Genomic DNA, 27,465 nt, shown 5'->3' with positions numbered 1-27,465 from the left:
AAAAATTAATTACAGTACTTCGCCAACACTAGAAAGTTTATAGTCTGATAAAAACGCAAGAGTGCCATTTCACTGTGCTTGAATCACATAAAACGAATCAACCCCTAATTTCGAATAATTTCATCGGTATGAAACAACTGTGAATTGCCAATGTAAACTTGACCAGTATTATAAACCTCCGCTTTTATTAAAACCATTATAGGCTAAAGAAAGCAAGAAAACAAACAAAAAAAAAAGTGGAGATCTGAGGAGCCAAGTGTCTTCCAGGGCATCGGCCAATGCGTCTTGCAATAGTATAAAGGCAAGTGATGTGTTGCTTTGCCAGCAAACAACAAAAGCTGAGTGTTCGCAAAATGTTTTAAATTGTGACCTAAATTTTTACACTTGGACAGAAACCAAATTATCAACTACACTATTTCAGCTCTAGGCTATTAGTCGTGCATCGTCTACAACTTCTGGCCATAAAATGTGTATCATTTGTGAAAAGAATATCTACACAATTTCACTTCAAAACAATAAATTACCACCTCAACGTCTATATCACGCTGTTTCAATATGCTTACACGAGTCACTAGCTAGCTGTATTAATAAAGCGGGCCAAAAATTACTATGGAAACGTTTCTGTGTATCGAATAATAGAAATTTTTGAAATTAAGCAGCCATTATATACTTTTTCTACCCCGCTAATCATATATGACGTTGACGGTCACTAAAATTTTATAATTTACTTCACATGATTCATTATTCTAAAGGAATAATATCACAATTTCATGGATATTATTAAGTCTGTACGAACGAACAATACAAAACGAGTTCGAGCGTAACGCTAAAGTTACGCAGCAAAACGTCTATTGGGGGTAAGTACAATTACTTAATAGCTCCATATTATTATTTTTTTTTTAATGTCTTCCAACAGGGAGTTACACTGCTGGTAGCAAAAGTATGAATTTAAAAAAACGAATCCTACCTACGAAACGGTTTTGAATCTACAGTTTGTATCGCGGTTGGCTAAAGGTAAGATAATTAGAACTTTTAGTAATTGCAATTTTTTCAAGCCGCTTGGAGCAGGATGTTGATCACACCCTGGGCAACGATATTCAACTATCACCTAAAACAGTATTTACAAACATTTACACTCGAATCCCCCAGTGCGATTTACTTCTCAGTTTTCATTGTATGGCGAAGTCAATGCTACACTACAAAAGTGTTCATAGTTGTTTTATTTTCTGTGGGAAGTATCAAAAAAATAATTACAATCCGAGGCTGACTGACTTACTCAATACTGAAGCTATAAAATAAAGTTAAAAACGATCGAAAGCTACTGAGCTAGAGTAAGGTTGCTCAAGTCGTGCCCCATAAGGAAAATCAAGTATAAATTGTAGGATTCGTTAATTAAACAAGAAGTATTTGTTTTATTCAAAACTTTTGTGATTATTATTTATTATGATAAAGTTCGAAATATATGTATGCTTTTACATGAAATTAACTAAATTTTTTATAAAAAATCGGTAAGACTAAGGAAACCAGTGTCCTAAGTCGTACCGCCTACAGCTTAAGTCGTACCTAAGAATAAAATCAAACAAAACATGGGCTAACTAAAAGCCATATTTCTTATGTAAAATACTTAAATAAAAATTGATTCTGTGCATAATGAGTTTTCAGCGACTAGAATCGAAGTAGAATAATCTTCATCTCTAAATACATATCTGTTGCATGGCCATAAACCGATTGAAAGAAATGATTTGAAAAAAGACCCGTCTTTAAAGGCTGAAGACGGTTGTGTGAGCAGGAAAAGATAGCATTATTATGCCATACTCGCGTGCTAGGTGTATAGCATCAATGGTATGCCATCCAAAAGAATTAGTACTTGCTTCTTGTTACTCTTCTCCGACCTGGTGCATCGGATAAAATGTTCCAACCACTGAACAAAAAGTTCTGATGTTATCCATCTATTTTTTGAGCATCCAAATACGGTCCTTAGTAGTGCTCCTTTCTTCAAACAATCGTTCATTTATATCTCCAATATTAACATTGGAGATATAAATTCACCAGCAGCATTCATACAACATACACATGTAGTTGTCAAACCACTAGTAACTGCACCTATTTAATAACAGATAAAATTTAATAACAGAGAGAGGAATTCCTTAAATCTTACCAGTACGATTTGAGAATCTTATGTGGGTACGACTTAAGACACGGCACGCGGTACATTTCAAATAAATATATGAAAACACTGAATAAAGCTACTACGATTTCATTTCGAATAAACAACTATTTAAATACTACAGAACGTATACATGAACAGGAAAATGAATTTATCAATAATTTGCTTGCTACAAAAACTACCAAACATTTGCAGAAAAATTATAAGAAAATAACAATAAACTTACTTATTGAAAGGATTTGTTAGTACGCTGTAGGTGAACGACATTCACTATTCGAACCAATATGGTTGACTGAAGTGTACATCTTCTTGCCGCTAGAAGTGCTGTTGTCGCGGTATTAAATTCAAAATTTAAGAGGTACGACTTGGGCGGTGGTATGACTTGAACAACCTTACCCTATATACTGAACATAGCCAATGCGATCCTGCAAAACCGATACACTTAACCCAAGCCCATCCGTATACACACACTATACCACCTTGAATAGGTTGGTTGGTTGCTTGCTTTCATTCATATTCCCTGACTTCCTTTATTTAGGTTTATTAGTTTCGTACACACAGAACAACACGAACAGGTTCAACGATGTTAGAGATTAGTAGCAGTTTATTATCAATATTATTAAAATACCATTAAACAGTAATATAACGATATTCTGTTGCAGGAGTCACTCGATATTGTGAAGCTACCATTCAGCGCCGTTGATTTTAATCGTTCCTAGTGAACGTAAACTCGCAATCATATTCTTGCCTCTCCAATATAATTGATTGTACTGCATGCACACCAAAAACTTAAGCTTTTTTTTTTTTTTTCATATCGTTTTCCACTTATATTTTACATTTTAATCACATTCGGGTAGTTTATATATAAATCTCATGGTCGATTTTGATTTTAATTATTGGAAATTTACTTCATTTAACTTAAATTATAAATTAAATAAATACTATCATAAGAAGTAAACTCTTTACACCAAGCTGCACAAAGCATTGGCTACAAAAAACAAATATTTTATTTATTTTTCTGCGACTTAAATTAATGAAATAAAAACAAAATTCTAACTAAACATGTCAGCAGAACTAACAAAAAACTTTAAGCCGCTCTGTATTACAACATAAAGGGGGGAGGGGGAAAATAACTATTGTTTTTGTAATATCAACAAACACTTGAAAACAAATTTTTTTTTTTTTAACTTCAAAGAAAAATCGGGGAGAATGAGGTTGTTGTTATTTCGAGCATGAATGAAACGTCATGAAATATTATTATTGTACAATTCTCCAGGAATAAAAGACTCAAGGGACAAGTTTTCATATCAGATATAACATTACTATATCAAATATTACAATAAGATCATTATGATAGGGCTACTCTGCTTGCAACGTAGTCGTCAATGATTTTTAAGTCCATCCATACTTTTAGCATTCATAACGTATTCAGAAAATGAATTCTACTCACTCACCATTCCCTAAAAGCTCTCATGCACCACACCCTTGCACAACTTTCAGGGATGGTTCTTAGTCCTTGTTTACTTCCTTGTTCTACGATTTGAAATATTTTCCCATATCCATCCGTAATTACCTCTCAACAGTTTAAACATCTCAATCATATCACTCCTGCCTACTAAACTGTGCAATTATATACACACAATCTATACTCACAGCTAAATTTCACAGTCCTGAAATCATTTTTTTTTTCAACCGCCTTTGCACTATCTTCCTCTCCAACATCGCTTCATTCCCTCCAAATCCCAACACAATAGTCGGGATGATGCAGTCTGATCAGAGGCTTATACATTGGAATCACTACCATTTTATCTCTCGTGATCAACGCCTGTCTCAGCAATGCAGCAAGCCTCTGAGTTGCCTTTACAGCATGTGCCCAGAATTTCAAATTTCTGCCAACCATCACCCCAAGATTCCAACAGCTCTTCCACCTCCTCCAGTAGACTTCCACAAATGGAATATGTAGCCTTTCATCCTTAAAATGTTAACGAAAACAGTCATTTTCAATTGTTTTTGATTTACTCTCATATGTACGAAACGGCATTCAAAATTAAAATTTACACACAAAGACGCATGTTCGCTCGTCTTTGTGTGTAATAATTATTTAATATGAAGATCAACAGAGGTTCGTTTGCGGATGAATGATTGTCATCTTTCTACAGAGGTATGTTCTGTATAATCAAGAAAGCGTCCATCAAATGGTAGGCGATCCAGGCTGATATACCTGTGATATCAGGCCATTCAGTACCGGAGTACTGACTTTAAAAAATAAGGTCGCCGATGAAAGAAAAAGCATTTGAAAGGATGGGGGGAGGGTACAGATAGGAAGAAACATAATTACTAACTGGAATGCCAATTGGCTAAGAGTAGCTTTAAGTGATATTTATGTGCATGATAAAAAAACGAATTGTGCTCTCCTTACACAATGTCAACCATGTCCTTGCTATTGCAAAACATGACGTATGCATTATACCATTTCAGTTCTTGGCGACCTGCAGGCGGAATGCTACTCGATGTTGGTAGTTTTCTATTATCTATCCAATTCACAAACGCTCGCACTCCACAGTTATGACTGTGGAGTGTGAGCGTCGAAATGAATCAGCATTTTAAAATGCCTCTAGAAGCGAGATAGCATTTTTTTTTCTTTTTTTTTACTACAGTATTATTTTTGTAGTATCTCACTGTCGCTCCGTTTAAGTTACAGTACTGCATCGACTTTGCACATGATGCAAAGTCAATGAATTGCAAACGATGTGTTTTGAAAACGGTTTAGCGTTTTGAAACATTACTTCTCTTAAAATTTCATTTCCATTGTTTTTTGTCAAAATAAATCCCTATTCCTTTGAAGATGCAAAGAATCGTTTGATAAAACAAAAGAAAACAAAATAAAAGAACGATAATAATTATTAGATGATGAATATTGGAGCAACCATTATTGAATATCACCCCTTTTTTTTACGTTAAAAGGAACGGATCAAAATATTAGGAAGGGTGGATGATTACGAAAAGACAGATTAGGGGGAAGCGACTGATAAATAGCTCTTAGGATTTTTTAAATACTCTAATGCTTTCAAAATCCTCCTTAGGGAGTATACAGCACCCGTTTTTTGATTTTCCGAATATTACTTTATTTAACTGAAGCATTTTTTTTAATTATTTTATTTTTAATTTAATTATTTCATCCGTAAGGATGAAAGAAAATAATTCATTCATTCTGACTTTATTCAACTTATATATATATATATATATATATAAAGGTGCTGTGTTCTAATTTGAAGATTTCAAAATATTCTAAGAAAATCTTTTTTACTCTTTTTTTTTCTTAATGTGTTATTATATATTATATACAACTTCCTTCCCCTCCCTTTTACAGAATGTTACATTTTCCTAAACAGCATGACATCGTTCAAAAATAACAATAAGGTGTCCATCCAGAGTTAGCGTCCATACATTTGATAATCTGGCATTATATACTAATGCTTTCATATTATCCTAGACTCAATATTTTAATGTTCTGGTGTCTAACTCCATTGCCATTAGCCACATGCAACGAAAAGGTCAAGGGTTTGTGACAAATTGGTAATTCTAGTGTCGCAAACATCCGCTTGTAAAGATATAAAAAAAATAAAAAATCTGCTTTAAAATAAAAAAAATCCTTAATAAAAATTTTGGTTCGTTAAGGAATTTAATGTTTATTATTAAAAATGAAATGTCGAATATAATTTAATTTTCATTGCAACATTGACTAGCTTTGATATTCACCCATATAAAAATTACACCTTTCTTTCAGAAAAGAAATAATTTGATTACATGGGGTGAATGTGATAAGGTTGGACACTGATCTGAAGAGTTGAGTTTGAAAAATCCAAACAGCCAGTGAGAAGGATTTCCTTGACCAATCCAGTGATTAGTAGTGGCGATTCAAATAATTGGAAAGCAATCGGGGGGAAGAAAAAGGAGGGGGGAGCTACGAAGCTTCGATATGATGGAAATACACGCGTGTCAATAAAGGAACATCCTCCAAAAGATAATTTTTTTCACTGAAATTATCATTGAATATGAACTGACTCTCAACAAGCACACACACACACACACACCATTGATTTACTGAAAACTGGAATTGGAAACTAATCACCTATTGGGAGGAGTAAACATCGCTTCATCGGTGACTAACAGTACATCCATACAACAAGAATTTGAGAGCACCTAACGATAATCACTTGCTGCTCATAATCTGTCCGCGCGGTTAGCCTAGTAGTTACGCGCTTCGCAACCATATGCCTGAGGAAGGAGTGTCCTAGGTTCGATTACCGTCGGTGACGTGAGGAGCTTAAGGATCTTCCTCAGCCATAGTCAAGTTAGCCGGTCTTGGGCGTGGACAGCAGGGCTTTTTACCTAGTTTATCCAGGGGTTTTTCCTCCCGCAAAGCAGGCAAACCGGCCCCGTGAACACACGCTTCGACAGACATGGGATACCACCGGGAATAAGGAGCAACCAACCAACCAACCTATTCCGCGGGATTATTGGTTATGGAAGCTTACGCGGTAAAATGTGTAGGCCTGCGCGAAGGCGTAACATACGATGACGATGATGCTCATAATCTGTTTCGTCACGGTGTCGTATTGCTTAAAATGGTATGGATATAAACGCACTTAACTTGATACTCTACAAAATGGAGTTTTTAAGGCATTAAGTCAAGGGTAATTTCTGAAACTCCAAGGTATACAGATGTTTGCCGAGTACTTGTTCCAGGATGCTGCACTGTGTTCCTGGAAGCACATTATTTTGAACATTGGTATGACCGTCACATTCAGACAGACTAAACGAGGCCGTTTAAGCAGATATCAGTGCGCATTAATAAAAACTGCTGATTGGGACCAGTACATTCAGAAAATCGTAATTCGCGTTAACCAACAGCAGTTCTCAGGACACAGTAGCAAGAACTGTAAATGAAGCAGATTTCAGCATATACTCTTCATTTGAAAATTTATCTGGCATATTTTTCGTCAAACACGATCTTACAATATCATTCAATGAAACGAACGCCTGCTCTGAGAACGCTTTCAAGAGCAAGACATACAAGTACCTGTGTAGCACTGTGGAAATGGCATTCATTTCCACAGGAAAACGAATGCAATTTTTCTAGACCTGTTTCCAGCCAGTTCAAGAATTAGTTAATCTCGGGTATGTTGAAAATCGGGTCTCCTGAAATTCGGATTTTAACCGCTTAATTTAATTTAACCCCTCAGAAAACAATGTCTTTTTAGAGTTAAGGACCATAAGATCGCATCAAAATGGGTCCTTTTCTCACCTTGGAAAAGACCTACGTTGATGTAATTTTTGCTTTCAATTAATTCATTTTCAAATAAGGAGTATGCTGAAATGTACTTCATTAACGGTTCTTGTTAACGTTTTGTGAGAGCTGCTGTTTTGAAACACAAATGGTGATTTTCTGAATGTATTGGCCCTAAGCAGCAGATTTGATTAATGTCTACTGATATCTGCTTAATTAATTGATTAATTAACTTAAAATCGCTCAAAAACCAATTTCTAAAGTTTGGCAGATTTCTCCTGATGCTCATTAAATAATACAAAATTCAAAATATTTATAACTTTTTAGTATCTTATTTATTTTTTTTTTATCATACCATTTTACAATAACCGGTAGCGCTTTCAGCATCTAGCTTAGTCGGTTTCACCGATGCCCTTTGATTTAAAAGATCTGCTGGGTTCGAATCCAGTCTAAGACGTGAAGAACTTTTATCGGTTAGCAGGTTTTATATTATTATTATTTGACACCTCCAAGGAGTCCAAAGACTCATCGAGGGAGAGTGTGCCAACAGCATCGAACGATTGGCCCCCTTCCAACTACTAACCGTGCTCAAACTTACTTAACTGAGCCATTAGTAGCAGAGGCTCTACCAATCGACCAACCTTATATGAAATGACAGTTTTTTCTCCTGGAAACTCGGTTTTCATTCTGCAAAACAGGCAAAGCGGCCAGAAGAACACAAGTAATATACAGATATAGGATACCGTGTGAATAAAGATAAACTACCGCATTCCGTTGAATTTGGTTTTCAAAGCCTGCATGATACTATCCTTGGTACTATCCCACTAATGTCTAAAAGATGTCTGGAATAGTTCGAGAACATTTCTTTAATAATAATACAGTACCTCAAGGAGATTCAGTAATGAGGGGAGGATTCTGCAGCCATATCCGGCAGAGCCTCCTCTCAGTGAGTATCGACGATGCTTTTGGTTGAAAAGACCCGAATTCAAATCCTCTCTAGGACGTGAAAAATCTTTATAACCGCTCTATACCTGAAACTCGGAGTGTTTATTCCTCAAAAGAGGTTAACTGGCTAAGACATATGAAATTACCAAATATAACGTTATATATGTACAAGTAGCATGGATATGACGTTACTTCGTGTGCAAACTTCTGTTTGCTGACGCTTGGAATAAGGATGAAACCTTTACAGTTTTTTGTGGTATGATTTACTCGCAAATTAAAGTTAAAAAAGAACTTGCTACAATAGGCAGAAAATACATGAAAGAATTTTCTTCATTTCAGATATACCTGTAGGCCCGATCCATGTGATGTTAACATTGCCGGGATTCAATTATTCTACTTCTTGTAGCTTATACAGTGGAAACGAGACATAGAGTCATTGCCCAATGTGATCATATCCATTAATCTAGGCCTGCCTCTCGTAAAAATGTAGGATGTAAAATGTCTCTCGTAAGATGATCCGACTCATCTAATCATCCCACTCAAACCTTAGCAATCCGATCAAGTCAAACTGGAGAGTGTTTCTTTGCGATGTCTGTATAAAAGGAGTAGTATATTACTCCTGAATTACGAAATTTGTGTTTCCTTGCATAAAATTCGAGTGACTGAGAAAAATGAGTTCAGGCCAAGTTGAAGGTGTCAGTTAATTCTATCACATTTTCCGAGAGGAAATTTCGCATGTTTTAAATCATATTTAATAAAGTTGGGTTGGTAGAATTTGAAAATATGTTCACTTACATGGGTCTTTTTTTAGTGCCCTACTTTCAGATATAGTTATTGCACACATTTTTTCCCATTTCGAGAAAGCCGCTGTAGAATATTCGCAAGAAAGTCACGGTATTTGTCCTTCGGACGGAAAGACCTAAATTCAAATACCAGCTAATACGCGAGGAACTTTTATAAGAACTTTCAACTGAAGATGAACGCATTCGACTCCTACAGAGGTAAGATCTCCCCACCCTTCTGGAAACGCGGGTTTTCATTCCGTTAAACAGATAGTAGACAGACAGACATATTGGAGAACACACGCAACTGACAGGCAATCCACTGGCACAGAAGCCATATGCATAAATGAAATCGACTTCTTCCAGCTATAACAGGAATGAATACTGTTGTCTGCATTTCTATGACAAAAGTAAAAGTGGCTCAACACTCACTTGTGTTCATTTTGTATTAAACTGTTTTATTTCCTTACTATAACGTTTTCATCCAGATAAAATAATAAATGTAAGCAGAAGTATTCACGTGATTGTGTTTTCACAAGAAAATCCCCCCTTTTTTTTATCCTGTCAATAATGATCCAGCTAACAGCAATGATGGTAAGTTTGCCAATCGCATAACAGTAAACATGCAAATGCTGAGTAACTTTCATCATCATCACGAACCATGGGCTCACTGGCCGTTGGTGTCTGACCTTCTTCACTATCTTCTTCCACCTTTCTTTGTCCAATGCACAGTGTCGCAGTTTCTGTACACCCATTCCACACCAGTCCTTTGTGTAGTTTATCTATTCTCTGTATGGTCCACCTCTTCTGTTTATACCATCCATAATACCAAACATAAATGTCTTTATCTTCCAGTCCTCATGCATTCTGCAGATGTGTCCAAATAATTGCAGCTTCCGTTTTATAATCTTCTGCATTAGATTCTTCTTTAGTTGTATCTTCGGATAGAGCTCTTTATTTGTAATTTTCTGTACTCATCCTATTCCCAGAATCTTGTAACAAGTTCTTTCAAATGCCAAAATTCTCTTTCTTGATTCCTTATTTATCACCACGATTCAGATCCATACAGTACACCGCTAAAGATGCATTTTTCCAGCACTCTTGTTTTTTTTTTTTTTTTTTTGCAGGCTGATCACTTAACTTTTCCAGATGGATAAGGCTAAACGGCCTCGCCATTTAGCCTTATCCATCTCTATACTGGAATAACAAAGCGTTAGCTGGTTTTTTTTAAGATGTTATCCATGGCCTTCAGCTTTGTTCTTCCTTTTGCAATCCTGATCTTTATTTCTTTTTTTATAGTCCAAATAATATGTCATTTTACTTCCCAAATATGTGAGTTGTTCTACATTTTTATATCAATTCCTTCCACTTGTATCTTTTGTTTCATGCTCTTCTCACCAAATACCATTGTCTTTGTTTTTTTCCAAGTTCATAACAAGTCCAAATCGCTTTCCTTCCTCATTTAACAGTTTCAATGTTTTTTGTAGTTCTTCTTCTTCGTCTTCTTCTTCAGTAATAACAATGTCATCTGCAAATCTCAGATTGTTAATTCTCATCCTACTGATATTCCTTTTGCATCTTCCTTCATTTTATCCATTGCTCTTTCTAAACGTGCGATGAAAATGCTTTGTGATATTGGGTTCCCCCTGTCTAGTACCTCTGCATGTTCTAAACCATTTCCCCACATCATCACCTATTCTAACTGCTGCAACTGCATTCTTATTCACATATTTTAATATAGCTATTAGTAACTTTAGATAAAGTAACTTTTTAGACGTTTAATAGATATATGTATGTTAGGTATGTATTTTTTAAATAACTTCGTACATGTAAGAGTGAAACAATAGATTGTCTGCCAAAGTGTTCGGAATTATTACTATTATTTTTTTGTAATTTTATGTTTATTTTATTTTTATTTTATATTCAACTATATTTATATCTCTGAAACTCTAATAGTGTTTCCTCCTACTCCTGAAGTGAAAGTTTCAAGTAGGAGGAAACACTCTAATAGTGTTTCCTCCTACTTGAAAATGAAAAAACGCATGTTGCGTTTTTTCATTTTCAAGCATTTTTCATCATGATATCCTCATAATATATTGAGAGAAGTATATAGGAGTAATAAACATACATACATACATACATCTTCAAGGCCCACTCTTCCTAATTGGGTTATGGGGGCAACAGCTGCAAGAGGAACTTCTAATGGTCACGATCCTCTGCCACCAAGCTCAGGTGTTCTGGTGGGATTCCCAAACGTGTCCACCCAAGGTTTTGGATATAATCTATCCAGAGAGTCCTTGGCCTTCCACGTGGCCTCCCACCCTCTGGCTTGGCAAAGAGGGCCTGCTGAGGGAGCCTCTCTTGTGGCATTCTGACCAGGTGCCCATACCAGCGTAACTGTGATCTCTCAACACGGAGAAGCAGCGGTTGAGTATTGAGGGTTTCCCGAATTGCAGAGCTTCTGACTCTGTCGAGTTTTTTCGGCCCCGCAATCCCTTGAAGGGGTTGCGGGGCTGAAAAAAAATCATTTCAGCCGCTTGGATTCGTGTCCGCATTCTTTCGGTCATTACACAACTCTCATGACCATAGGTGAGGATGGGGACATAGAAGACAGCCAACTTTGCCTTCTGGCTTAACTCCCGCTTTAATACTACCGAACGGCCAAGCTCCCGCAATATTGAGCTTGCTAAGCCAATTCGAGTATCTAGCTCTACGTCCCATTTTCCATCATTCGTGAATATGGACCCAAGGTAATTAAACTTCTCCACCTGTCTCATTGGGACTCCACTTACATTTAGAGTGCACTGGGATGGTTGTCTTGAGACCACAAATGTTTCAGTTTTGGCCACACTGATCTTCATTCCGGCGTCTGCACAAACAGCTACAAACCTATCCAGGGTCCGCTGGAGGTCATCTGTGGAAGAGCTAAGCAGAACTAGGTCATCTGCAAAAAACAGACGTCCAATGCTACATTTTCCAATTCTGACACACTCACTGCCTCGGCTGTGCCTATCAATCCAGTCCATAAATATTATGAAAAGGACGGTGACAGAACACACCCTTGGCAGAGGCCAACAGAGACTGTGAAAAGTTCAGACTTTGTGCTGTTTACCCTGACACAAAACTCTGGGCATTCATACAGGGACTTGATGGCAGCTAATAGTTGACTATCCACTCCATACGCCTGTACTACTTGCCAAAGCTTATCCCGAGGAACCCGGTCATATGCCTTCTCCAAGTCCACAAAACGTGTAGACATTCTTGGCATATTCCCAAGATTTCTCAGACTTGCCTTAAAGTGAAAATTTGGTCAGTTGTGCTTCTACCAGGACGAAAGCCACATTGTTCTTCCTGGAACTTTGACTCACCTATGCTCCTGCACCGTCTTTCCAAGCACTTAGCATACACTTTCCCAGGCAGGCTGATCAGAGAGAGATGCCACGATAGTTACTGCAATCCGAATTTCATCATCGCCAGCAGCCTTGCCCGATTTTAGCGATTTTATTGCTAAATGGACCTCTTCTGCTGTGAGACTAATCATTGCCCCGATCTGCACCTCTTGGATGTCCACAACTGCTGGGCCACCCGGGTTAAAAACTCTCAAAGTATTCCCTCCATCTGTGGAGGATATCCTTCTCGGCTGTTAAAAGTGCGCCATCAGAGGCCTTAATTGCCCTTGCTGTGCACGATTTTCTCCCTAGAAGGCAGCGGATGGTCTGCCAGAATACTTTGTTTGCATTTGAATAGGATGAGTCTAATCTTTCTCCAAAGGATTCCCAGGCCTTCTGCTTTGCTGTCTTTGCTGCCTTAGCAGCAGCTTTTCGTGCCTCAGCATACCGCAAACGCATCTAAGGTGACCTGACTCTAAGCCATGTTAGGTAGGACTCCTTTTTTGCCCGGACAGTTTTTCGGACTTCTTGGTTCCACCAAGGTGTCCTTTTCTCACTGCCCATTGCCACGCTAAGCCGCTTTCTGCCACACCATGAGAGTGCAGAGACAGTGACAGCTGTTCTGAACAGCTTCCATTCCTCCTCAACATCTGCAGTATGTTTGGGAATCTCTTTAAACCCAGAGGAAATATCATCTGCAAAATTCTTCCTCACAGCCTCATTTTCCAATATCTCCCATTTCATGCAGTATAGCTGCTTAGGCCTACCAGCGTTGATGGTAGCATCTGGTTTTTGAAGCCGTAGAGTGCACACAACAAGGTGGTGGTCAGTTGATAATTCTGCCCCTCTTCTCACACGAACGTCCAACACTGAGGAAAATAGGTCTGCTGAGACTATAAAGAAGTCAATCAGAGACCTTAGTTCTAGTGTATCCCTGTACCAGGTATACTTATGGACTTCTCGGTGCTGGAAGAAGGTATTCATTATGGACAAGCTGTTAGTACAGCAGAAGTCCAAGAATTTCAACCCATTCGCGTTAAGGTCAGGGGAACCGTTCCTCACAACCACACCCCTCCATGTCTGGTCATCTGTTCCAACATGTGCATTGAAGTCACCCATTAGCAGGACTGATTCCATGTCTGCCACCCTGTCAAAAGCAGCATCCACTTCCTCTAGGAAGGCAGAGTATTCTGACTCCAGATTAAGTGTATAAGCTTGCACCACAGCGAAATCATGGTTTTTCATCAGAAGCCTTAACGCACATATCCGTCCCCCCAATGAGATCCACTCAGCAACACAGTCTGACAGCTGGGGCTTGTGACCCGCCTGAGCAGACATTGTCGGGCTCACACCAGAGTAGTAGAGCTTCCACCCCTTATTCAGGTCGACAGTTCCAGAGCCTCTCCTCTTGGTTGAAGAAAGCGCGACTAAATCTAGCCGGTAGCGCTCGGCTTCCTCAACCAGTTCCAACTCCTTCCCTGTCAGAAAGATGTTCCAGTTGCCTAAAGCTATAGTCTGGTGCCGTTGTCGTTACCATTTCCGTCCTTTTGCAGAACCATTTCTTTGCGCTGCCCCTAAACAGCTCCCCAAACGGGTAGCGGGCCCATTGATGAAGTTTCCTCTAGCAGAGTGCTGAGGAGTGGTGTCTAAGGGAGACTGTAACATATTTTTCTAAGGGAGACTGTAACATATTTTTTTAGGTCCCTCTGCCTAAAGCCCGAACGCGTCCCTTGGTAACCCGCGCGACGGACGATGCGGTATGAACATTTTTTGATGGCCTGATCATGTTACAGTGTTCGATAATGTCCTTTTAGCACAAGACGAAATGACACAGCAAAATAGGAAAGATTCCCCTCGAATACTCTAACAGCATTCGGGGGAAGGAGCAAGAAGAGAAGAAAGAAAGAATCAAGGAAGGAACCAGTCTACAGATAATATAACAGATGTATATTACATGAAGTAAGGCATGGTCCAGCATCAGGTACCTCGGGTTTGCCACACCCGTACTCACTAAAGTGAGCCCCTGAAGAAGGAGTAATAAACTAAATAGAATATTCTCTTACATGCGTAAAGCTGATATTTAAAATATTATACTTCGAGTAACTTTATTTATACTTACGATATATACGATTTATATGATTTCTGCATCAACAGATCAATGATATTTCAATATTTGCTATTGCATTGGGTGCTAAACCCAACGGTGTAAATATCATCATCATCATCATCAAATTCCTGACATGCACCCTCTACATGAAAAGCTTACATCACTAATAACTTCCTATCTACAATTTTCCTCCAAATGAATCTGTTATCTGTTAAGATTTCAACGTTATCAGATCTTATATTTCTGTCTTTTAAGGCACTTTTTACTGTATCAATCCATCTACATCTTGGTCTTCCTCTTGATCTTTTTCCTGCCAACCCAGCAGAGAACACTTGTTTTGCTAATCTTTCATCTCCCATTCTATTTAAGTGACCATACCACATGAGACTAGCTCTGCTAACACATTCCTGGGTGCTAACCATGTCAACGTCTTTCATAATATTCTCATTTTTAACACGATATTGCCATTGATGCCATCTGTTCATGCCCCCTAGTCCATACCTAAGGACTAGCACCTGTTTAATGACAGTAGAAAGGAATTTTGGTAGAATGAAAAATGAAAATGTTATATAAAGCATTATTATGCTTAGTGTTTAACGTTAACTATTAAAGAAAATTGAGTATTCATAAGAAAAATTTTAACACGCGTCAATGAAAAGGGCAGTGATAGCAATTCATAGAACGTTTTTTACCATTTTATAATGAAAAGAAATTGGAAACACAAACGCATTCGTTTTTATCACAATATTTAAAATAGTTTAGTCTCAACTTCATCCGCCATTCCACTTTATACTCCAAAAATAATAGTTCAGTAAAGATCAGAACAGGAATTGAGGCGAATTCCAAAATCCTTCCCAAACAGAAATTAATGTTTATAAGACTAGCTTCATAGTAAGGAGCACTGTCATGGCGGAACACGAAGAAACCATTACAATAGAAAGCATGTTGTACAGAAGTGTCCAAAATGCCAGTAGTACCTCGCTGGATTTTGACATATTATAACCAAGAGTTGCTACCATAATACATTAAATAATCCCCATAACAAGTTTCAGGGAGTAATGATGTGACCATCATGTTTGGACAATCTTCAAACTGCAACTCCAACACCAGATCGCAACATGTTCCAGCACAATCCATGATATGTCTGCTTCATTCAACTCCCTCAGTTGACTAAGATCAACTCACAAAAAAAAAAAAAAAAAAAAAAAAAAAAACCATCATCTCTGATACAAGTTTAACTGGAGGTTAGCACAATAACCTGACAACATCATTTTATTACGAATAGTGTATATACAATATTGAATACTGACAACAATAAAGGCGTATATTGTTGCAATATAGGGCTATATGTATAGTTACTTAAAGAAGGTAGAATTTTTTTTCTTTAATGATTCTTGAAAGATTAGTTCTCACAAGAATATCATTAGAAAAATTTCTACTTTCTATAGGTAATTCCAATTTTAAGATACGCCAGTATTATAGAGATGCACCTTATGTTATTAAAAGGCACAATTTTATTCGTAATATGTATTTAATAGGACACAGACTGCTAGTTATAAAGCATTAAATTCGATTACTAAACAAACTAGAATACTCTGAATTAACGAAAACGCTGAATTTAGTTCGTCATTTTTCTTCTTCTCCTCCTCCTCTTCCTCCTTTTTCTTCTCCGCCAACTCTTCCACAAGTCACATTATTTAATCAAATACAACCAGATTACGAATGTATTTTGTAACAATGTTATTTATTTTTTTCCGAGAATTTCAGTTCAAATGGACAAAATGGAAGGTTAGTGAAATCTCTTGTTTCGCCTTTGCATTTCTTCATTTAGCTTCATACAACCGCTTTCGATGAAATTTCTTAAAATACATGCTTAAAAAATATCCTACTCTCAGCCAATACACATAAAATAATCGAAATCCTTGTTATGCATACATATTACTTGATTAATGTGGGTTGGATCACCTTTGCCTTCAGTACAGCCTGAATTCTTCTTGGCAGGATTCAAATAAGTTTTGACTAGTTTCTGGTGGAATTTTGTGCATTCTTCTTGGAGAACATCTTCAAGTTGTATAAATTAAGGGATATTACATCCGATATCGTTTCTTAGCCGAATAAGAAACTCAAAGAGTTTCATGCCGAATATAGTAGAAACTATATAAAGTTCGGCTATTCCAAGCGTAAGCAAATACCTGGATACGCAGCAACTGACCCTAAAGGTAGTGCAAGCTGAGGCAACTCATGTCTAAGGTGGAGCAAGCTCCGATCGCTATTCTTGATATTTACCCATAATGTGAACTTAGCTCCTAGGAGCTGTATTTCTGTTCTACATTATGAGAGAAGGTCACTACCCAGACCGGTTTCAACCTTTATTGAGGTCTCATCAGTGAGTAGGTAGAATGGGAGTTCATGTCTTTCATCATCGGCCTTTGGAGTATAAAGATTGCAGAAGGTCAGCAGGTAGTAATAGGGGAAATTAAAGAAAGGTAGAGTAGGACAGTAGGAGGTAAAAAGAGGCCTAAGTCCACCTGTTTAGCTGTATAACCCAGAGGTTGTGGCTAAAAGGTCTGTAAAACATAATCTCCTTACACCTGTTCGAAAAAACAAACTTAAAATTTACACTTCACTTTACCCGAAATACATAACTTTAGATTACATTAATCCAGGTGTCTGGAGACGTCATCTCGTAACCCCTAGAAAAAAAGAAAAATGTTTGTTAAAATTTGGAACTTAGATTATTCTTAAACTATGCCTTACAACTGAAAAAAAAATAATAATAAAAAAAAACTGCGATAGCGGGATCCGTATTGAGGTGGACTTTATCAACCAGAGAACCGAGAGTTGGGGGGAAGCGCCCGGCCCGAGTGATGCAGCCCACAAGGAGCTGCACCACCTCGACGTAAGCCTTCGCAGCCCGGGTTCTCAGATCTACCCCGTCCTTTGTGGACTAATAATCATAAATCTGTTGGAGCAGCGATTTTTTTTTTACCCCCCTCCTGCGTGAACTAACTCAACTTTCCTATCTGTCGTAACCTTTGGAAGCATTTACGTCCAACCCAGTCAATGTCTTCTTTGATCTCTGATTCTGTTAACTTTCTCAAAGTTCTGCAGAAGTACTTACTCTCGACCTCTGTCAGGCCCAGATGACCCGTTACCTGGTTGGGCACGGCCGTGGCTATGTCCTCGATATAGATATCCTTCCATTTCATACTTATAATTCCTTTCCGAAGGAGGAACGTTGGCCCATCTTCTCTGTACATTGTTAAGAACACTATCTGCGGATTCGATGGGTCCTCTCCATTTCTTTATTACTGCAAACCCATTTTTAAACATATTTTCACCCATAACTAGTTTGATTTCATCTACAGAAAATTCTTCAGCCTCTTCCTGTATTGCTGTTTTGGTCTCCATTTCATCAGCTTCTGATTCTTCCGATGAGGTTGTGTTACCTGGTTTTGATTTTTTAATGTTTCCTTCTTCAGGGCTTCGTGACCGCTTTTGTGTACCTTCTTCTTTAGTAGTTTCCATTTCTTCCTCTGCTTCGTTTTCCTTCTCTGTATCTAAAGTGGTAGTTTCTTGTTGGTTGCGTTCCTTTATTTCTTCCACTGCGGTTTCTATGGTGGTGGCTTGATCCTTGGCTGTTTCTTCTTCCTCTGTTCTTTCTTTGCTGGTCGTTTCTGCATTCTTAGTTACGGGCGCTTCCTTCTTATTGCGCGTTTTTGATTCCCTGTTGCTATTGTGTTATGTGCAGCTTGCAGGGCTGGGAAGTCTTCCCGTTCTGTGTCATTAATATTTACTGCTGGTGTTACTGTGGCTGGCGTGATAGCACCTCCCATCCTTTTTGCCTGGTTTCTGGATGGGCAGGTGTCTACTTTGTGATCTATGGTGCTACATTTAAGGCAAGGTGCCTCACACTGTGGTAGGGCATGTCCTGCCGCCATGCAGTTCCTGCATTTGTTCTTGGGGCAGTCTTTACCTAGATGTTCCAGAGAACCGCACTTATAACACTGTTTCTTAACTCCAGGGTAGTTAACTACTACCCTGGCAGAGCCTAGAAAGACAAAATTGGGGACTTCGGCCTTCATTTCCATATGGAAAGTTACCTCGCCAGTCTTCCAGTCGGGGAAGTCTGTATCGTTAGCGATTTTTACGTCTCGTACGACTCCCCATTTCAAAAATACTTTGTTGATTATTTCGATTTCCCCCTCCAGATATTCTGCAGGGAACCTCTCTATTCTTATTGTCTTGAAAACACTTCCTACTACAAAGGGAAAAAAAAATTTCTTTGACATTCTAGTCCTTTACTTAACTTGTTCCTGGTTTCCACATTCTTTACTACTACCTGGAACCTGTCTGCTCCATAAGGGGTAAAGCCAACTATATTTTCTGCCCCTACTGCTTCGCTAAGAGCTTTCGCCAACATCCTCTTCAGTGTGTCGGCGTCCGCTTCGATGCCAAGGGTCCTGACTCACGGTGAAAAAGAAATCATGATTTAGAGAAAAAAAAACAAACTAAGTCCCAGAAAGGAAGAACCTTCAGAACCAGGGCCAAGCGTTCCCTGTTTGCCGAAATCTCCTGCTAGACTAGCTAGAGGCGGAAGACTGCAAACAGGCACAAAGCAAAATTAGACAACAGTAGAAAAAAAAAAATAGATTGCAAATGATCTTACCACTAGGATCAGGGACTGGATTCTGGAACATGGAGCAGAGTTGCTGGAAAATAGGAACTTCTAGCGATCAGTAGGTAGACATCAGTGAGTAAGTAGGTAGACCTAGTTAATATCAAGTTTGTAGCGAACAGAACTTACAACCCTTCTATGAGTATTGCCGAGAGGTGTCCTAATAAATTATTAGATATATGAAGAGCCAAAGGCTTCAATTCGGCGACATATGACTTGTATAAGTTAAGGGATATTACAACCCATATCGTTTCTTAGCCGAATAAGACACTCAAAGAGTTTCATGCCGAATATAGTAGAAACTATATAAAGTTCGGCGATTCCAAGCGTAAGCAAATACCTGGTTACGCAGCAACTGACCCTAAAGGTAGCGCAAGCTGAGGCAACTCATGTAATATCCCTGAACTTATACAATTCATATGTCGCCGAATTGAAGCCTTTGGCTCTTCATATATCTAATAATCTTCAAGTTGTTTTAAAGACTTGGAGGAGGGGATCTGTTTCTTATTATAATCTTCAAAACTGACCAGAATCGTTCTAATCTGGTGACTGAGATGGCCAGGGAAGATGTTGAAGTTCACCTCAATGCTCTTCAAGTTTGAGCTGTACAGTCGTTCTATGCGACTTAGCTCAGACAGTTCAAAGGGACATTGTCTTCTTGGAATACTGCATTGTTGTCTGAAATAACGTTTGGATCGTGGGATGAACTTAATTACCCAAAATATCCAAATAATCCCTTGTAGTAATTGTACCATGAAGACTAATAATGAGACTAACAGAATACCATGATATTGATGCCCAGAGCATCACATGACCGTCTCTTGCTTTACTGTCGGAACCACGCATTCCGGATTGTAGTCTTTCTTGGGTGTTCTGCAAACGTAAACTTGTTCTGGTGTCGGAAACAGCGTGAAAGTCGACTCGTGTAACCATATCACACATTTCCAGTTTTCTAATGTCCACGTTTCACTCTCTGACACTATCGTTTACACAACTGAGTATTCTTTTCAGTAATCAGAGGTTTAGCAATTACAGCTCTACCGTGAATATTGGATTTAGGAAGCTCACAACGAACGCTTTTTGTGGAAACAGGTTCTGTAAGACAAATATTCAGTTCTTCTGTTACCTGTACTGCAGTGGTTCTGTGATTTTTCTAAACTATCCTTCTCAATGTCCGACGATCTCTTTCTGTTATTTTTGATTTTTGCCCACTCTTTCTCTTCGATGATGTTGTCTTGCCATCTCTATACATGTCGACATAACCTTTGAAACTGTCGATGTCGACAGAGCCGGCGCTAGGGTCTTTGACGCACGCATGCAATTTCTATCTAAGCGCTCCTGTAACGATCTGGGAGTGTGTGGTTCTTTTACGATAATAAAAATTTTAATTATTTGAAATTTCTTAAATAAATTATGACAGAACAGTCACACGTTGGTTCGCTAAATGCAACGAACCGGGAGTGTTGACTAGGCAGGATAATCATTAAAAACCCGTATATTCAAAACATTCTCAAAAATTAAAGCAAATTTTGATAAAGCCACTTCACTTTAATCGTTGAATATAATGATACAGGGATTATAGCCTTTTCACCGACCCGAATTGCTAACAAAATTAAAATGAATTTTAATTAAAGTTAAAATTTATTTGAACTATAGTTTAAAAAATTCTTGCATTTTACAAGTTACTAAATTCTTAGTGACTTGTAATAATTTTTATAAGTGGAACTATCGTTTAGGAAATTAAAAGAAACTCAAGATAGATGAGAAAATAATAAAAGAATTTAGAAATAATTAGAACATTTAATAAGTATTCAAAAAATAATATCTTTACAGAATAACAGAAAATAAATTAAATTACATAAATATACTTGAAATTTTTTAAATTAAAATTTTAAGATTTTTGATTTCATATTCACAAAATTAGAAATAATGGTCTTAACGTCTAATTCCGCACATATATCATTTTCAATAGCTATTAACGCCAAAGTAACAAGCCATTTTTGTGACATACTTATTCTTAAGTAGGTTTTAATAAATTTCAACTTGGAAAAGGAACGTTCACCGCTCGCTACACTAATAGTTAAGGTTAATAGTATTCTTAAAGCAATTCAAAAGTTAGGGAAAGATAAATTATTGGACACAATAAAATTAAGAATATCGAAAGGGCTTTTGAATATTCAAATTATCCTTCCGAAAAATATCCCGGAAAGCACATAACTCTCATATAGTTCTATTGCATTTACGTTTTTATTGTCGCAGTCCTTCAAGAGAATCTCTAAATGGTCACAAATTTTTCGTGAATCTTCGTTATTAATTTGTAGTAATCTATACAAGAAATTGAAATTATCATATCTTTTAGTTGTTCAAAACGTTCTATTAACGAACACATTGCAACGTCTAGAAGTGTATAAAATACATTCACTCTAAATTTATCTTTTAGCGATTGTGGCGTTCCGTCATGATGCTCGTAGTCAAATTGTCGTGTCTTCTTTCGTCGTCGAACTTCCGTACCAGTTTTAAATTCTTGTTCTCCATCCACTTGTTCACTCAGTTATTTTGCCGTTTTTAGAACTTCTTTAAAATTTATATCTGATCGATACTCTTGTAAGAATATTTTTAAATTTTCGATAGACTCTAAAGCAAGTGTAATGTTCATATTTTTGTCTTGAAGCATTTTATTCACAGGGTTTATTCTGTTAAGTAAATCATACCAAGTTATAAGAGAGCAAATAAATTTGTAGTCCTTTATTTTAGCACATAATGTTTGTGCTTCATGCTGAGTTTCTTTATTAAAATTTTCATTATTTAAAATTTCAAAAAGTGCATCATAAATTTCTCCTAACTGATATCGTAGACGGCGGATTGCATTAATTTTACTTTCCCATCGCGTTTCTGGTGGCTGTTTCAATGTTAATTTTTTTTACGAACTTTAAAAGGATTGCCGAACGTTTGTAAGAGAATGAAAAGAATTGTATATTTCTTGAATAATTGCAAAGAAACTAATTGTATCTGCATTCATTCACTTTGGCTGCATCGTTAATGATTAAATTTAGAGTATGAGCAGCACATGGCACGTAAAAAGCTAGAGGATTTTTGTTCAAAAGCAAATTTTGGAGCCCATATTTACCCCATTGTCATACCCTTGACCTCGCATGTCTTCAATGGGAATGTTCCATTTTTCCAGTTGTTCCATTATTGTTGCACATAAACCATTTCCTGTGGAATCTGATACATCTGCAAAACCTAAAAAGTTTTCCCTGATCTTGACAATTCCATTGTCACAGGAAAAAAAAAAAAAAAGCGAATAATAATGGTCATTTGTTCTGTTTTACTTGCATCAGGTGTACAGTCTAAAATTATGGAATATATTTAGATTTTAGAATTGATAATAAAATTGTATCCCTGATTGCGTTACTTAAAGTTTCTAATATTTCATTTTGACTGTCTTTACTCAAACAGTGTACTCTATTGTTTCGTTGTAGGGCCCTTTCAACATGATTTTCCATAACCGGATCAAACTTCCCACTAATTTTAAAAAATTGCCGTTATTTCTTTCATATAATTTATCAGATGATCCGCGAAAAGCTAAATTTCGCCTACCAACGAATTTTATAACTTCAATCAAGCATTCTAAAACACTCGTCCAATGTTCCTTTACCATTTCATACATGCTTTGAGTCTGGAAATCAATAGTAGTTTTGTTTTTTAAATTTTTATCAAGTTCCTTCCATTTTAAGAAATTTTTTATGTGAGTTAAACTAGTCTCATGTCTATGTAAAGTTGTACTTACATTTCTCCAATCGTTATGACCTTCTACAAGACTCAGTGGGTGATTCAGTTGATTCAGTAGGTGCGACAAGTTTGCAACAAAAGCAAAAAACAGAATTTAAAGTTTCGGAATAAATGAGCCATGTTCTTGGCACGAGCTCCCGTTTTCCATTTTTCTATTATAATACGTGTCGCCAAATTTACGGCCATAATGTATCTCTGGGATATATTATATTTTTATTTTGAACAGGCACCAATTCAATTAAAACAACTCGTAATTTTTCATCAATATTTCCCCGTTCACCTGGATCTTCTAAATTCACAGAGACTAACAATGTGTTAGTTTTGTGGTCAACTACAACTAAATCTTGTTGTAGTTAACTAAATCCTAACTATTTTTCACTTAAATCATGTTCAATTATCTTGCTCAATAGTTGCAATAGTACCTTCATGCAAACTGGATGATGTGCACGGTTCTTCAACTCTGATTTCTGATATATCGAGTTGGTTACAATCTGCATCAGAATATTTTAATATTTTAACAAATTTATTAAGAGCCCCAGTTTGTTTCTTAATATCTGCTTCTTTCGCAGCATGACGCTTATGATTTTGTGCACCGGATAACTTTTTTTTAAAATTTTTGCACAATTAACACGAATTTTAAATTATTACACAACACGACACAAGACGAAATAATAGTCCGCACTGCGCTACTGTCAGTAGCCTACTGAGATGCGTACCATATGACTGGTTAACTAGAAACAAATGTTTTGTACGAAAATTCGTTTCTGCGCATAAAAACTGTTCACCGTTTCACTTTAGATAGACTGCAGTACACAACATTCTGCAGGCAAGCATTTAGCCTGCTTTGGCTGCAAAATTGTAAACAGCCGGCTGATCAAAGAGGCGGCAATATACATTTTTTAAAATTTTTATTCAGTGTATACGGCCTCATTTATTTTAATATTGATCATTCTAAGAATTATTTTGTTTTTATGATAAAAATTTTGTTTCTTAAAAATTAATTTATGAACCATTCCCTGACGGCGGCGCCCCCATCGCAGCAGCGCCCGCATCCATCGCATATCCGCTTCCGCCGGCCCTGGATGTCGATACAGCAGTTTTTGTCACTGATGCTCCAGTTGAACGCGCACGAACGATTTGTTCTCTTTCAAAGTCGAGCAAGCCTTCCATTTTCCGATTTTTTTTAACACGAATTATCACTCCATACAATCACTAGTTCGCTTGCAAGAGAAATACAGAGTAAACAAAACAAAACAAGAACATAAAAATCTTGCCACCACAAGTTTTTTAATGTAGCTAACACAAACAAATCCCATTCATAATTCATAAATATCTTAGTGTTGCCATTATTTTGTCCAAACTCGAAAACAACACACACACACACACACACACACACACACATGCGCGCGCTGTTTTCGAAATACATTTTCGTATTTATTTATTTTCTGTTATTCTTTAGCACAAAAACAGAAAAGAAATATTAATTTAAAATTATTAAATGACGTTGTTATTGATGTTTGTTTTCTCCCTTTCTTTAAGCTTTCGCTATAAGAATGGAGTTGCCAATTCCAGGCGCCACAGTGCCCTATATGGTATTGCTATGCAATACTATAGCCTTCAGAATTATGCGAGGGATGAGCTTCGCCATCATTCCAGAACCCTTTCGTCTTTTGGTGGCAGAAATTATTGCAACATTGGAACTTTGTACTGATTGTGCTGAATTGGGTGCGTGATTCCATTGGTAAACAATATTCTTATGATAAATTACTTTATAATATATTCAAATTAAGTGGCTATTGAATCCAAAATTATTTCTTAGCCGAATAAGAAACTCAAAGATAGAAAATCTATCTAAGAGTTTCATGCCGAATATCTCAGTACTTTATAATATTTTGACAACCTAGTTCATGCTTAAATTTTCTTATAACTTCAGACAATTAAGGTATATTATTGTTCAGGTATTTCTGTTACTTTCGCCTAGAAGTTCTGAGTGCCTGTACAGACCCTTCGTAACGTTTTGGCTTGCATAAATAGTTGGAAGCAACGTATACTAATACCACAGAACAAACGTCATATATGGAGTTTGTTCTATGGAATGAATTGTAATATGGAAAGCCAATTTGTATTTCTGGGGTGCTGATTAATGTTTTGGAGAAGTTAGTTAAATACAAGTAAGGCTAAAAAGGTGGGAACATAATTCTTTGTTAAAGCCAGCATGGATTTGTTAAAGGATGTTCATGCTTTATCAACGGAATAACAGCAGAAGCCGATAAGGAAAATTACCATATGTGCTGTGGTATTTCTTGATTTTGTAAAGCATTTTACAGACTCTCTCGTGGCAGATGACCTTGAATTTCGATTAGATAACGTATTAAGGGACTGAATAGAAGACTGGCTGACAGAAAGCTATCAAAGGGTGACAAATAAGGAAGGGAGAAAGTTAAAAAGTGAGGGTCCACTGCTATTCAACTCATATATAAATAAAAGTTCAGATTTTGGAAGGGAAATTCAGGTGTTTAGTATCGTTTACTGATAATGCAAAGCAGGAGATACAACGGAACTTATGCAGAAAACAGTGTATTAATAAGATAAGGGATCTCGAAATGATAGCAAACAGGAGGGTGTTGAACATTTGACCTGTTTGAACAGGGAAAACATTTCCAAAGGTACTGAGAGACGATTTTTATCAGGTCAATCCTGGATTACTGTTATAAAGCCATAGTCGATTTGTTTTCTTGATTATGTGGAAATCTTTGTAAAGAGTGTAAAAGTAGGAGACAGGTAATTTCAGGGCTGTGGGATGTATTGTGAAATTATCCCCATAATCTACATTCCACAGTACCAAATGTATATTTCTACAACTGAAAGAATGTAATTTGCAGAGAAATTTTTCAAACGGTGGAAAGAAATAAGTTTAAGGGATGTCAGGTCATTTATGGAATTTAATTAAACTGGGAGATTCCAGAGATAAGTACTATTGATGGGGGGGGGGAGGAAAGAAGTTCGGTTGACGCACTGCAGACGTAATATAAACAAAGTAGAAAATTATTTCCATAATGAGAAAGACAAGTTCTGGTTATGACGGTATTGTTCAAATATGTATTATTTTGGTCTTACGTATGGAATGTACTGTTATGTAACAGCCTTTCTGTAACCCATCGAAAATGAAAGTAGAATTTGAGAATGTAAAAACGATTGTTAAAAGAAAGAAAAGGGAAAAGATGAGAGGGAAGTAGTACGAAGAGTTTAAACGAACAGACACACAGATGTTTTCAACATGAGCAAGAAGTCTATTTCTGAAAGGATAGCAAAGTGTGATAAACAAGGTTGTAAGAAGCAAGATAATTGGAATCTACAATTATCTTCCTTCCAATTCCAACTCCAATGTAGATTCCAATTGGTTACTGGAATCTACAATAACCAATGATAAGTGTTTAAAGAGAAAGTGATGAATTTATTAACGTTGGATCTCGTGGATCTCGTCTTATATCTATAAAAAGCAAAATTACCTGGATTGAACATCCAATGGTAATCTAATAGAAAATCTTCTTGCATATTTGAATAAAAATTCCATTTTCATGCATATTAGGCTCAATGGCCTATCACTGCCAAGTATCTTGGAAACCTGATAATGCTCATATCCTATCTGCAGAGTGTATTATTGTTGTCGATTGCCTTTATTTATTTATCTTCCTGTTTTTTTGTTTTGTTTTGTTTTGTTGGATGAAAGAACCAAGTTTGCGGAAGGAAACCCTCCACCTCCGTACGAGATCTGCTAACTCATCTTGACTTGAAAAGTCTTATAATTTCATCCTCGACAGGATTAGAACACAGATCTTTCTGACCAAAAGGCATCATCAAAACAGACTGAGCTATAGCGACTCTACTACTCCTAATAATAAAAAATACTGTTAATAGTTAAACACTTAAATGTGTCAAAGTGCACTGATTACATTATTTGAAGGAAAGCAGGTAAATTGAAACCAAATGCAACTGAACCAAGCACACAGCAAAAATAGAAGCAGTTATCATAATCCTTATTGTTTGGAATCCTAACAAGGAAAGCTCAAAACCAAAATCCATTTGTATGGACTTAGTGCCTTTCCCCATTTGGAACACTGATAGTAAAAGTTTGCATCTCATCATTCAAAACAGTTGAAGAGTAACCTTGACCAATCCATTCTTTCTTTCTTTCTTTCTCTTATTACTCCAGCTTGGTGTTTTCTCTTCTTCCAAATCACTAAATTATAGAGAATACATGACTTATCCCTCAGTTAAGGGGATAAAAATCCCTTATTGTTTTTCAGCCAGTAAG

The 27,465-nt window shown here is 37.0% G+C and overlaps 1 protein-coding gene across 1 annotated transcript in view; it reads left to right on the top strand.

The window, feature by feature from the left end:
• The window catches only part of AQP (aquaporin), a 119,648-nt gene that overhangs the window by 16,459 nt on the left and 75,724 nt on the right, over positions 1–27,465 (top strand). Inside the window, exon 2 of the mRNA XM_090412344.1 lies at positions 24,690–24,875. Within this exon, the coding sequence (XP_090268470.1) occupies positions 24,704–24,875 (172 nt within the window). The 5' untranslated portion in view covers positions 24,690–24,703. The remainder of the gene's footprint in view (positions 1–24,689; positions 24,876–27,465) is intronic.

The sequence above is a fragment of the Typopeltis vanoorti genome, chromosome 22 (genome assembly GCF_054136105.1).
Source record: "Typopeltis vanoorti isolate ZY-2024b chromosome 22, IOZ_Tvanoo_1.0, whole genome shotgun sequence".
Lineage (NCBI taxonomy): Eukaryota > Metazoa > Arthropoda > Arachnida > Uropygi > Thelyphonidae > Typopeltis > Typopeltis vanoorti.
The sequence above is the reverse complement of the archived record's forward strand: the minus strand, read 5'-3'. Positions and strand labels throughout refer to the sequence as shown.